At 33.1% G+C, this 14706-nt stretch overlaps 1 protein-coding gene across 1 annotated transcript; it reads left to right on the top strand.

Moving 5' to 3' along the window:
- The first annotated feature begins 9448 nt into the window (after nucleotides 1-9448).
- Nucleotides 9449-11736, top strand: LOC142524142 (galactinol synthase 1-like). Its single transcript, XM_075627926.1, has 4 exons — nucleotides 9449-9879; nucleotides 10655-10975; nucleotides 11069-11203; nucleotides 11318-11736. Exons 1-4 carry the CDS (start codon nucleotides 9556-9558, stop codon nucleotides 11513-11515), a joined length of 978 nt encoding a protein of 325 aa, XP_075484041.1. The 5' UTR covers nucleotides 9449-9555; the 3' UTR covers nucleotides 11516-11736.
- Nucleotides 11737-14706: the final 2970 nt, after the last annotated feature.

Here is a 14706-nt window from a genome sequence, read left to right as displayed (position 1 = left end):
ATTTATTATTCATTGGTTATTTAATTATAAAATATAGTTTGATAGGTAAATATATTTTAGTTGATGGTGTATATCCAAATCGTCGTAAATTATTGGTAATGTGTTTGTATTATTTTTTCCGAGAATGGAAATATTGGAAAATTGACGAATACAAATTAATTTGAAATATATATATATATATATAATACGATATAAATAATATATTAGATTATTTTTTAAAAATTTTAAATATGATACTGAGTAGGACCGAGTGCTTGTCGCTTTCCCAATAGTTATAACAAGTGACATGTATGATGTAATTTTAATCTTTTAAACTATACAAAATTCATGCATCATGTTTCAATATCATGTTTCAATTGTTCTACGAAGTAGAGACTTTCACCTAACATACAAAAACATACTTATATTGCAATGGATTTAAATCATTACATAATATTAAGTGAGCACATCCATAATTAAAACTAATTGTTGGAAAATAATATTTAAAATGTGTGTATCGAATATTTGAATGTTGAAAATAAGAGTTGTAAATATTGAAAATTAGTGTATGTTGATGTAGGTAATGATGTATTTTATTTTTGGATTATTTGTAAAGAAATTCTATAAATAGCCTCATCATTTGTGAAGAAATTCACAATTGAGTAGAGAAAAATATTATAAAGTGTGTTGTTTGGTAAATTTTGAGAGTTTGAGATTTTTACTTTTTATCATAAATTTTTACTTTTTCACAACACGTTATCAGTACGAAGCTCTAAAAGTCCTTCATATTTTTCCAAGCTCCAAAACAGAAGAAAAAGGTAACAAAAGTAATAATATTTATTTTACTGTTTATTTATTTATTGTGTATCTATTTAATATATAATATAATGTTATTCAGAAATAACAAAAATAAATTTTTCAAAAACTTGTTATAAATCCTGGGAGGATGTTAAGACGACATCCTACAATCCCGGTAAGGGATACGACAAGTATAAAAGCCTATAAGATTTTTAAACAAAATAACTTGTGACACTGCATTATAATAATGTGATATGATATACATAATTATTTAAACATGACTAATATTATATACATCATATTATTACCATAAAATTATACAAATGCATACATTTATTTTTTTGTACACCAACGGTCATAAACGGTAACAAAACGGCTAGTTTTTGCCCTATAAATATGATCTCACAAACACATACAATCACTCCAACTTTCACTTCTTCTCTAAAAATTATTCTTCATCAAATTTTTGAAGAAAAAAGAAGATGACTTTCTCAAGTTTATTTTTAATTATTTTGGTTATCATACTTACGAATCTTGTATTTATTGGAGAATATCCTCCTCGTGTGTTTTCTTTATTTTTACAAATGCTTGTACTTGTTGTTTATCCATTACTTTGTATTGCAATATTCATTAACTAATAAAATGCATTGTAATTTTTTAGTATCACCATGTCAAACTTGGCAAAGCTTGAATTCATTGCTCTTGATATCACGGGAAAAAATTATATGCCATGGACTCTCGATTTAGAAATGCATCTTGAGTCATTGGGTCTAAATGAGACCATAAAAGAAAATGGCATATCGACATCCCAAGAAAAGGCAAAAGCCATGATATTTTTGCGTCGACATCTCGACGAGGGATTGAAATGTGAATATCTAATTGAAAAAGATCCCATGGCTTTGTGGAAGGGATTAAAAGAAAGATTCGAACATATAAGGGAAGTTATACTTCCGACCGCCCGGGATGAATGGAATACGTTGAGATTCCAAGATTTTAAAAAAGTCAGTGATTATAACTCGGCGATGTATAGAATAATCTCGCAATTGAAATTTTGTGGGCATGAGATTACTGAAATGGAAATGCTTGAAAAAATATTTTCCACTTTTCACGCATCGAATATAACTCTACAACAACAATATAGAGTGCATGGATTTTCGAGATATTCTGAACTTATCGCCTGTCTCCTGGTGGCGGAAAAGAATAATGAGCTGCTAATGAGAAATCATCAGGCACGACCCACTGGTTCAACGGCATTTCCTGAAGTAAATGTTGTAAACAAAAATGAATTTAAATCTGGAAACCAAAATCAAAGTTATAGACAAGATTTTGGTCGAGGACGAAATCGAGGTCGTGGTTGTGGACGTGGACGTGGACGTGGAAGTGGTCGTGGTCGTGGACGCGGCCGTGGTTTTGAAAATAATCGAGATAGTTACTTTTATAACTCATCTCAAAAGAACGTCTCAAACCATCCACAGAAAAGACATCATGAAAATATGAGTGTTAATGAGAATCACTCAAAAAGATTTGAAAGTTCTTGTTTCAGATGTGGTACTCCAGGATATTGGTCCCGTATTTGTCGAGCCCTTGAGCACCTTTGTAAACTTTATAAAGAATCAATAAAGGGGAAAGAAAAGGAGACCAACTTCACTGAACAAAGTGAACCTTTGAGTGATTCAACTCATTTTGATGCTGGAGATTTTCTGATTGATTTCTCAGACAATGATCAATTTGCTGGTGAAATAAATATGTAAAATATTTTATGTACCCGTATGATAATGTTTTATCGTGTGCTATATTTTTTACATATGTATTATATTGTATTTTATTGTCAGTAATTACATTTCATTGCATATTTTTTTTTGAAGTTCAAATATGGAGAATGCTATGAACAAAGTTGAAGTTTGCATACCCGATAGTGGTACAACGCACACTATCCTCCGAGATAAAAGATATTTCTTGGAACTAAAACCAACAAAAACAATGGTGAATACAATATCAGGTCATGTAGACTTGATTAGAGGATGTGGTAAAGCACAATTTTTGTTACCTAATGGTACAAAATTTTTGATCAATGATGCTTTATATTCATCACAATCGAAAATAAATCTGTTGAGTTTAATAATATATATTCCAATGGGTATGATACTCAAACAATGAATGAAGGGAATGAGAAATATATGTGTCTTACCACATATAAATCAGGAAAGAAATATGTGATTGAAAAACTACCAATGCTCCCTACCGGATTGCATTATACACATATATGTCCCATTGAATCAAATATGGTAGTTGATAATTCTTCAATATTAACCAATTGGCATGATCGATTAGGACATCTTGGTTCAACAATGATGCGAAGAATTATAGAAAATACACATGGTCATCCGCTGAAAGATCAGAAGATCTTTTAGAATAATAAGTTTCAATGTAAAGCATGTTCTCTCGGAAAACTTATTATAAGACCATCACCAGCCAAAATCCAAACTGAATCACCAATGTTTCTTGAACGTATTCAGGGTGATATTTGTGGACCAATCCATCCACCATGTGGACCATTCAGATACTTTATGGTATTGATTGATGCCTCCAGCAGATGGTCACATGTATGTTTATTGTCAACTCGAAATGTTGCATTTACAAGATTACTTGCTCAAATAATAAAATTGAAGAATCAATTTCCCGATTATACAATCAAGAAAATTAGACTTGATAATGCTGGTGAATTTACTTCCCAAACTTTCAATGATTATTGTATGTCTATGGGAATCATTGTTGAGCATCATGTTGCTCATGTACATACACAAAATTGATTGGCTGAATCATTGATTAAACGTCTGCAAATGATTGCTAGACCAATGATTATGAAAACAAAGCTCCCTATTTCTATATGGGAACATGCAATTTTACATGCTGCTGCATTAATTCGTATCAGACCAAGTGCATATCATAAATACTCTCCATTGCAGCTTGCATTTGGTAAATAACCAGACATTTCTCATCTGAGAATTTTTGGATGTATGGTGTATGTGCCTATTGCACCACCGCAACGAAAGAAAATGAGACCTCAAAGAAAGGTTGGAATTTATATCGGTTATGATAGTCCATCAATCATTCGATATTTTGAACCTCAGACAGGCGACGTGTTCACAGCACGTTTTGCTGATTGTCATTTTAATGAGGAAATCTTCCCAATGTTAGGGGGAGAACAGAAACATACCGAAAAGGAAATTACATGGTATGTATCATCATTGTCACATCTGGATCCAAGAACAAAACAATGTGAAAAAGATGTACAGCAAATTGTGCACTTTGCAAAGAATAGCAAATCAAATACCAGATGCATTTGCAGTCACAAAAGGGGTAACTAAATCATATATACATGCTGCAAATGCCCCTGCTCGAATTGAAATTCCGAAGAAACAAATTGAAGATACTCATGATGTCATTAAACGCCTGAAACGTGGAAGGCCAGTCGGTTCCAAGGATAAAAATCCTCGAAAAATAAAATTCATTGAGAAACACGATGATCACAAAATAGAGAATGGTGTTCCTGAAAAAACACATGATGATCATAAAATAGATAATGATGTTCCTGAAGAAACACATGACGATGAAAATGTGCTGTCAGAACCACAAACTGATGAGAATTGTGAAATCTCTATCAATTATATTAACACTGGAAAAATATGGAACCAAAAAGATATAGAAGAAATTGATGATATATTTTCTTATAATGTGGCAATCGACATCATAAATGATAATGAAGATCATGACCCAAAATCATTTGGTGAATGTAAAAATCGGCAGAATTGGATAAAATGGAAAGATGTCATCCAAGTTGAATTGGATTCGCTAAATAAACGTAATGTTTTTGGTCCTATAGTCCTTACACCTGAAGGTGTAAAACCTGTTAGATACAAATGGGTTTTTATTCGAAAGCTAAATGAGAAAAATGAAATTGTAAGATATAAAGCTCGACTTGTTGCACAAGGTTTTTCTCAAAGACCTGGAATTGATTATGACGAAACGTATTCTCCCATGATGGATGCAATTACGTTTCAGTATTTGATTAGCTTGGCGGTATCTGAAAATTTAGAAATGCGTCTTATGGATGTTGTTACAGCTTACTTATATGGATCACTTGATAGTAATATATATATGAAAATCCCTGAAGGATTTAAGATGCCTGAAGCACAAAGTTCAAAACCCAGAGAATGTTATTCTGTGAAATTAAAAAGATCATTATATGGGTTAAAACAATCCGGTCGAATGTGGTATAATCAACTAAGTGATCACTTGATGAAAAAGAGATATGTAAATAATTCAATATGCCCTTGTGTTTTAATTAAGAAAACAGCATCCGGATGCGTAATTATTGCTGTATATGTTGATGATTTAAACATCATTGGAACGAATAAGGAAATTCAAGAAGTTGTGTCATACTTGAAGGAAGAATTTGAAATGAAGGGATCTTGGAAAAACCAAGTATTGTCTGGGTTTACAAATTGAACAAAAAGAATGTGGAATGTTTGTTCACCAGACAAATTATACAGAAAAGATTTTTAAACGTTTTAATATGGATAAATAAAATCCTTTAAGTACTCCAATGGTTGTTAGATCATTAAATATAGAAAAGGATCCATTCCGTCCATGTGAAGATGATGAAGATATTCTTGATCCAGAAGTACCATATCTAAGTGCTATCGGTGCCCTTATGTATCTTACAAATTGTACAAGGCCTGATATATTTTTTGCCGTAAATTTGTTGGCAAGATTTAGCACATATCCAACAAAGAGACACTGGAACGGAATTAAACATATATTCCGTTATCTACGAGGAACGACAGACTTGGGACTTTTGTATTCAAAAGATGCTAATCCAAGTATAATTGGTTATGCCGATGCTGGATACTTATCTGATCCACACAAGGCACGTTCCCAAACTGGATATGTATTTACTCGTGGAGGTACTGCAATTTCTTGGCGTTCACAAAAACAAATGCTCGTAACAACTTCATCAAATCATGCCGAGATTATTGCACTACATGAAGCAAGTCGTGAATGTGTGTGGTTAAAATCAATGACCCAACATATCCAAATATCATGCGGATTATCATTCGACGAGAAGCCTATGATACTATATGAAGATAATGCTGCATGTGTTGCTCAAATGAAAGAAGGATACATAAAAAGCGACAGAACTAAACGTATTCCTCCTAAGTTCTTTGCATTCACCAAGGAGCTTGAGAAGAATAAATGTATTGATGTTCGTCACATTCAATCAAGTGAAAACTCATCAGATCTCTTCACAAAGGCACTTCCTACGACAATATTCAGAAAGCACAAATATAATATTGAGATGCGCAATCTACGAAATTTGTGAAGAATTGTTCATGACAACATGAGGGGGAGTTTACGTGACTGCACTCTTTTTCCCTTACTATGGTTTTTATCCCAATGGGTTTTTCCTAGTAAGGTTTTTAACGAGACAAGTATAAAACACGTAATTAATACAATCATTATGATCATCATTACAAGGGGGAGTGTTGGAAAATAATATTTAAAATGTGTGTATTGAATATTTGAATGTTGAATATTTGAATCTTGAAAATAAGAGTTGTAAATATTGAAAATTAGTGTGTGATGATGTAGGTAATGATGTATTTTATTTTTAGATTATTTGTAAAGAAATTCTATAAATAGCCTCACCATTTGTGAAGAAATTCACAATTGAGTAGAGAGAAAAATATTATAAAGTGTGTTGTTTGATAAATTTTGAGAGTTTGAGATTTTTATTTTTCACCATAAATTTTTACTTTTTCACAAAACTAATGTCTATTTACACGCTATGCGTTTTAATTTATAACACGTCTATATTCCGAGAGTGTAGAGTCATACGTGGTCTATTTTGAGGACTACGTACGCGACACTACAAAAACAACCGATGAATAATCATCTCTCCAATAATTAAGGAAATCTCAACTAGAAATCCTAAATAACGACTAAGTTTGTAATAAGACTCAAATTCTTTTATTCCCTCGATCTTGTCCCCACCTTTGAATCCCCAAAGCTAAGAGGACTAAAAAAGTGGGGATCTGATTCTACCTTAAAATATATTATTGCTTTCGGGAAAATTGTCCTTTTATTGAATTTTGTTTTGTTTGGAAAACAATGCACTGTAATTATTATTTATATAAATATATTTGATTAGTAGGGATAGTTAACAACGTGCATGGGAACTATTTGTCCATCCAGAATGCGACTTTATACCTACATTTTCCATTTTGTCTTGGTGTACATGAATTTGCCGCTGAAGATTTAATCAAATAAATTTATCAATCATGTGATTAAATCTATATATCACAACACACCAAGAATTCATGTCGAATTATCAGAAAATATAAATAACAGTAAATATGTACCAGAATTCATTGATTGATCTGGCGTCGGAGTTATGGATCTTCCAAGACAACATAGAATCGATCACTTTATTCTTGTCTTAGATGAGAGAATGATAGAGATCTAGAATATATGTGTCATATATATTTTGTGTTATTTTCTGTGCCCTGGGGACCATAACTTTATATAACCTTACCAGTCTTCGACCCATCATAGAAGAACTAATTGGGCTGGTTTTCTACACATTAGGTGGATCATACCAATTTATTTAGTACTTTATAAACTCATAATTAATTAGATCAATTTATTGGGTCCTTTATTAGATAGCTTATCCATGTACAATTAATTAAATTATGTGATGCCACGAAATAATTCCAACATTTGGGATTAGCTTTCTCTAAAAAATATCGAAAAATAATAAGTTCCAATTAGGTTTTGAACAATTTTAAGGTCTATTCATCTAATTAGATTTGAGATTATATATACAGATTAAATCAGTTTTATTGTGTGGTGCTTTTTACAATCAAATTGTTAATTTGATCGGAATCTAACTTATATAATTATAGGCCATTAAAACAAAGAATAGAAAGGGTATATATTTGCTAATTAACCTAATATTAGCCCATCGCGAATTCCATTAATTTTGAGCTAATGAGAATTTGAAGTTTAGTAATTTTAATTTATGACTTATTAATCAAGTATTCAAAGTTCATGTATAAACGTTTGAGAGTTTAACAAACTTATTCTTTAAAAAGTTCTTTTAGCAATGGCTTTATAAAAAATATCAATGATAGAATTTAGGAGTGATTTTTTCCAAATCTCAATTGGGAATGTTAAAAAGATAACTCGTTTATTCCCCTCATTTCTTCTTTTCCAAAATCGTGCTGCTAAACCCTTACTCCGTTGCCTAATCTTACAAATAACTTAAAAATCGAAGTTATAAACTTAATTTATACAGTAAAATCCAAGAATAAGAGGTACATTATTCTTGAAATAAGTTTATGAAACATAAAAAAAAAACTCACTAATTATTTATAAATAAATGAAACGCGCGTATATCCAACTATTCACATGAATTTATTTCTTCGCAAAATGAATGAATGTTTACCTTTCGATCACGGTTACACGTAAATATTGGATTAGGGAATGTGCAATGAAACACACAAGGGGTTCGAAACGTGGACGAATAGAATAGTATATGCAATGCGTAGCTAGCTAGCCAAGAACCTTCAAGAGGACCACTTCTTAAATATTCATGAATAATGAAAAGGAGTGGTTCCATTATGATTCCCAGTTGAAATTGAGATCCTGCAGTCTCAAAATACTTGTTCTAGTTCCCACATGCCTCTGACCAATCGGTAATTATTTAAATTTTCTTATTTTGTATTATTTAATTTCCTTTTGAAATTCCACGAACTGGAAAAAGTATGATATATTCGAATTTATTCTGATAAAAAAGTAATGTATATTCCATCTGCTTTTAGGGTTAGCTTGGCGTATCGTATCGTATCGTATCGTATCGTATCGTATCGTTCTTCCTTTCAACTAGAGACATAACTAGAAGCAATACGCGTGGCTTACTAGCTTTTTTAATAGGCGGCCTGTATTTTATAAATTTAATTTGTAAAAGGGAAATAACCAAATTTATTTGTAACTTGACCTATTTTTTTAAAAAGTTTTTTTCAAGTTGTCAACATTTTTTTATCTTCATTAATCTTAATTATAAGGTGGCTTTCATTTTGTTTTTATTCATATTTCATCGGAATAACGATTAATTTGCTGGCATGACACCGTTGATCATTGCTTACATATCGGCCTTTTGGGACGAAACCAAAATTTTTTACTAGATAAAAAAAAAATCAATCAATTTACATGATGATTTTGGTTCTTTATCTATGTTTTACTTGTATTATTTGAATTGGAGGGGCCGAGAGTATTTTGATATAATACATTTGATATACCATAATCATTTTGGTGTATATATATCTCACTTCATGGTAATTACATTTACATTTTTATATGTTTTCATTTTCATGGAGAAAAGCCCTGAAAGACACCAAATGAATTAGTCGGTAGTATCACGTAGCTCATTAAGATCTATGCATTCTCTCCATACAAACCCCATGCATGTCTTAATCCACACGAATTTTTTTTTTTTTTTCAAAAATAAAAAAAGAACCCAATAAAAATAAAAAAGAATATTGCATTTAAATTTGAATTTCATTTACACTGCATCAACCTTTCATTTGCCATCTATTTAAAGCCAACAGGTCCTGCTATTGAAGCTCAGGAGCAAACCAAGCAAAGTAGGGTTTTGCAAGTGTTGCTTACTTTTACTTTCCTACAAACTCTCCTCAACCACACCCAATTTCCAATAAAATGTCTCCCCAAATCCCCGCAGATTATTTCCCTGCAAAAGTAGCTCCTACCCTCGATTCGAAACGAGCTTACGTGACGTTTCTAGCTGGCAGTGGCGATTATGTGAAAGGCGTCGTTGGATTGGCTAAGGGTCTAAGGAAGGTGAAGAGTGCCTACCCTCTTGTGGTGGCAATCTTGCCTGATGTTCCTGAAGAACATCGTGAGGTTCTGAGAGAACAAGGTTGCATTGTGAAGGAAATCGAGCCGATTTATCCACCGGAGAATCAGATTCAGTTCGCCATGGCTTATTATGTTATCAACTACTCCAAGCTCCGCATATGGAACGTAAGTAATATGCTCATTAATTGTGTGTCTATTTATTTATTACGGATGAATCGAGATTTCGAAAATCGTATTGATTTAGCTAAACAAGGGTTGGTGGTAAAAAAAATTTGACTTATGCATCCAAACCATACAGAGACGGGTGGAGGGAGAGGGAGAGGGAGAGGGAGAGGGAGAGGAAAGAGACCGTTTCAGCCTTCTCTGTTGTTTCTCAACATCTATATGCTTATTTTTCCGCTATAGTCTATATTGTAAAAATCATATATATATTTTTTGAACAAATAGAAATCATAATTGGCTTCGCCGTTATGTGATTTTTCCCCTCTGCCGCTGCATGCAGAAGTTCTAATAAATCAAGGCAAGATATTTAGCTTCGGAAACAATCTAGTGCCGTTGAGTTATGCAAAAACATACCATTTATTTTTTTTTTCAAAAAAATAATAATAAACATAACATTTTAATTATTTTTTTTAAATATCACTTCAAAAACCGACTGTCCAAATCAATCAGTCAAGAAAATAGGGTAAAGAAGACAACACATATTTGGCTCTTACAAAAAGTATTTGCCATTTTTACCCTCTTCAGAACGTTTCAGAACGTGCTACTACATTCTTCAAGAAAACGTCATAAAATTAAACATAACATGATCAAATTGCCCCACTACTCCGGGCGAGAGATCAAGTAGTGGGTGATGGCTGAGATGATGAATGTTCATCCCTGTGAATCGGTCTGCTAAGTACGGCATAATAATATTTGGTGAATTATATTTGTTTTGCAGTTCTTGGAGTACAACAAGATGGTGTACCTTGATGCAGACATCCAAGTTTACGACAACATCGACCATCTGTTTGACTTGGCTGACGGCTATTTCTATGCTGTGATGGACTGCTTCTGTGAGAAGACATGGAGCCACTCGAAACAGTACTCTGTTGGGTACTGCCAACAGGTCCCCAACAAGGTGACTTGGCCCGCTGAAATGGGATCCCCTCCACCACTCTACTTCAATGCTGGCATGTTTGTGTATGAGCCCAACAAAGAGACCTACGAGAACCTACTTGAGACTCTGCGCATCACTCCTCCCACTCCATTTGCCGAGCAGGTGAATTTGCTATGCATTTTCCAGCGTTACAACAACATATAATATGTAATACATAACACAATCCTGAAATATTTTTTGCCCCGAAAACGACAGGATTTCTTGAATATGTTCTTCAACAGCATCTACAAGCCAATCCCCAATGTCTACAACCTCGTTCTAGCCAACATATGGCGCCACCCTGAGAATGTCCAGCTTGACAAGATCAAAGTTGTTCACTACTGTGCTGCCGTAAGATCTTATTCAACTTCAAATACTTAATAACATCAAGTACAGAATTAAATTCCTATTGCACTCGCATTTATTTATGCTCAATTTTGATCAAATATAATACGGAAAATGCAGGGATCTAAACCATGGAGGTACACTGGTGTAGAAGAGAACATGGACAGAGCCGACATAAAAGTGCTTGTCAAGAAATGGTGGGATGTTTATGACGACGAGTCCCTCGACTACAAGGGCGAAGATTTCTCCAAAGCATCTATCTTGGCTTCCATGCCTGAGCCTGCTGTGTCATACATTCCTGCACCGTCTGCTGCATAAAACTTACACAAAAATTGGGTGTGACCCCTATCACTATGTTGTCCTAATATATACTATTTTGTAGGCCACTTGGCCTACTTTTTGTCGGTGTGTAACGCAAAAAATATATAATATGATATAAATTTGGTACTCTTTGGTTTTATGCAATGTACCTAATGTAGTCGAGGGATGTAAAAATTTCTTGCTGCAATTACTATATTATACATAAACGAAATTCTCTACATGCATATTTCGTTCCACGCGTTACGTTCATTTATTTATATATATACATTCGATTGGAAATATTAGGAATAGTGAAAGGAGTTTCTATTTTCCTTTCTTTTTTAATATAGCTGACAATATTGAATTTTTTTTTATAAAAAAAAAGCATATGATCAGAATAATATGATATAAATATTGAAACGGGGAGGAATTTGGATAAACATGAAATTTCTTCACTGTTTTCTTCTCGTTTTAATAATTACTGTAAATTTTTCAAATGCAACACGCCCGATTCCAAGAACACTGGAGGAAAAGAAAGCAGTTTCTGATGACGCGCGTTTGGGAAACAAATTCACTTCCTGCAACAGGGGAAGGGAAACAAGAATTGATAGAAGAAGGAGAAAAATAAGGCGAGTTTTGTTATGCGAAGACTATGATGATAAAGATTCATCAAATGAGGACGATGAGTCGTTGCAATCTACAAAAGATAAATCAAAACCCAAAGAAACCGAGAAACGTGAAGGCGATTCTTGCGAAGACGAGATGGTAAAAGCTCGCCTTCAACGAAGAAAAAGGAAAAATCCAGTGAGATCACGAAATGTGATGGCCCTTGTGATGGAGAGGCTGCAACACCACAACCTGCAAAAAGGAACTCAAATTCAGAAGGAAAAGATACAGATGGTGATGGTTAAGTTGATGGTACTGGAAATGATAAAGATGGTGATGGCGAAGATGGTGCTGGTGATGGCGAATATGATGAAAATTCCCCTCCTCCCACAAAGAAGAAACCAGAATCTAAGGAAACCAACAATGGCGACATTCTGAAATGGCATCACCACCAACTGCTCCGTCTGATCAGGCTTATGGAAAACAGGGAGCCAATAAGAATGGTAGTGCTAAACAGGCGCCACCTAAGAATTGTGATGACCCTTCTTGTGGTGACGATTTTGAAATGGCACGGCCTCCAAAGGCTCCATCTGCAAAAGGGAAGGATGCTAAATCAACCGCACCACCAACTACAAACAGGAAACAGATACCAGAAGAATTCGAGGATGGTGATGTTGCATGAGCACCCGAAAGTGATGACCCTGAAATGGACTTGCCTCCTATGGTCCAGGCTAATAAAGGAAATGGTGCTAAATCAACGGCACCACCACCAGAGCCGTACCTGTGTTGAATGAGGTCTGATACGAAAATTGAAAAATGGACCCTCTTGTGACAGTAGTAATGAATTTAAAATTCAATTTGCAAATAACAAATATACTAATAAATACATAAATATATCAAAACCAATATATTACATCGATAACAACTCAATAAATATTTAAAATAACTATATAAATACTACTTGTCTAGATTTTTAGAGACGAAAATATTTATTAAATATGTGTAATCCAATTGTCAGACCATTTCTTTCTCAATCGGCAACATAGTTAGCCCATTTAGTCTATCTTGAGACATTGTTGATCGAAGATAATTCTTGTAGAAACTACACTTCTATTCTCTATAATTGTAGAAACTACAAAATCAAAGAATTCTTTGAGTCAAAATAACAAATTACAAAATAAAAGGACAAAGAAATCCCAAAAAATGAATTTCATCTTTCGACGGTCCACACATTCAAGCTCTATTTACAATTTTTTTATTTTCTTAGACTATCCACTTATTAATTACAAAATTCGCGTATAAAATTTATATAAAACTCATAATTCAATACTCATTAAAGAATTTAAATCATGTGATGTGTGCTTTTGTTATATATTTAATTCACATTATCTATAAGTACATTACAGAGCCCATATTGCAAGTAAATTTCATTTTCAGTGAAGATCTTTCGATAGATTAATCTAAAAATACAAATATAAATGTGTATCTATAATGAAGATTTGAAATGAAAATAAAACATAATTCATGAAGAAAATTACTTACCTTCAGGTTTAAGAGAAGTAGGAGACCGTAAACTTTATTTATTGAATGTGAACAAAAATCAGGGTTAAGATTTGGAGTGGGTCAGTGAACAAATAACATATACCGTACATATTTGTATATATAAATTTGGGCCCCTTATTGGGCTGGGCCCTGAGGCAACCGCCTGGTTGGCCTCATAAAAGGTCCGGTTCTGACCATCACCTACAAACCAGAAACAAGTACATAAAGAACTCGTGGATTGGGATGATGTACAAGCACCCGAGGGTGCTGACGACCCTAGGAGTTGCCTCCAAATGTTTTACTGGAGCGTTGTTGATTATAAACGTACAGAAAATAAATATATTGTGTATATATTGTCAACACAAGTACACAACATGCAGCAGAAATTAATTATAAAAACAAAAATATAATTTTAATGAATAAAGGACAGGTTTAACTTTTATACTTGTAGAATGTCTCATAGCAAAAATTCACTAAAAAATATGCAAGTCGTTTGCACAAAACAATACTAGTGAAAATATCAAAATCAAATTTCTTGACACTCCAAAGAATTAAAATGGATCAAAATAAACCAAACTAAAACCTAGATGCATAAACCGAAGTGGCTTAAAATAATTAAAAGAACATTATTTGATTAACACAGTGTCGTTTTCAAGTGTCTTCAACATCAATCAACAACATGGTATAAACATGAATCAATCACTCAAATTCTTTAACCCTAGACTTCGTGTATGTTCAGAAAAATTCCAATCGATGAAAAGCACCCACATGGCTGTAAGACCCTCTATATTTATCTCTCATGCTTGACCTAAAAACAATTACATAAAAAAGTCCTAGAAAATATGGAAACAAGATTTTCATTAGATATAAAAAAAATTTAAACAAGGATAAAATATTTTAAAGATAAAAACTATATTAAAACCAATCATATAATATTTAAAGATAAATCAAACAAGATCTTTTAATCTACAAAGAAAAAAATAAATAAATAATATAATATTCCTTTGAGTTCCGTCTATGAAGGAGAAATGTGCTAAATCAGTGGCAACATGGGTCAATAA

The sequence above is a fragment of the Primulina tabacum genome, chromosome 14 (genome assembly GCF_025594145.1).
Source record: "Primulina tabacum isolate GXHZ01 chromosome 14, ASM2559414v2, whole genome shotgun sequence".
NCBI classification, from domain to species: domain Eukaryota; kingdom Viridiplantae; phylum Streptophyta; class Magnoliopsida; order Lamiales; family Gesneriaceae; genus Primulina; species Primulina tabacum.
Note: the sequence above shows the minus strand (reverse complement) of the source record. Positions and strands in the feature narration are given on the sequence as shown.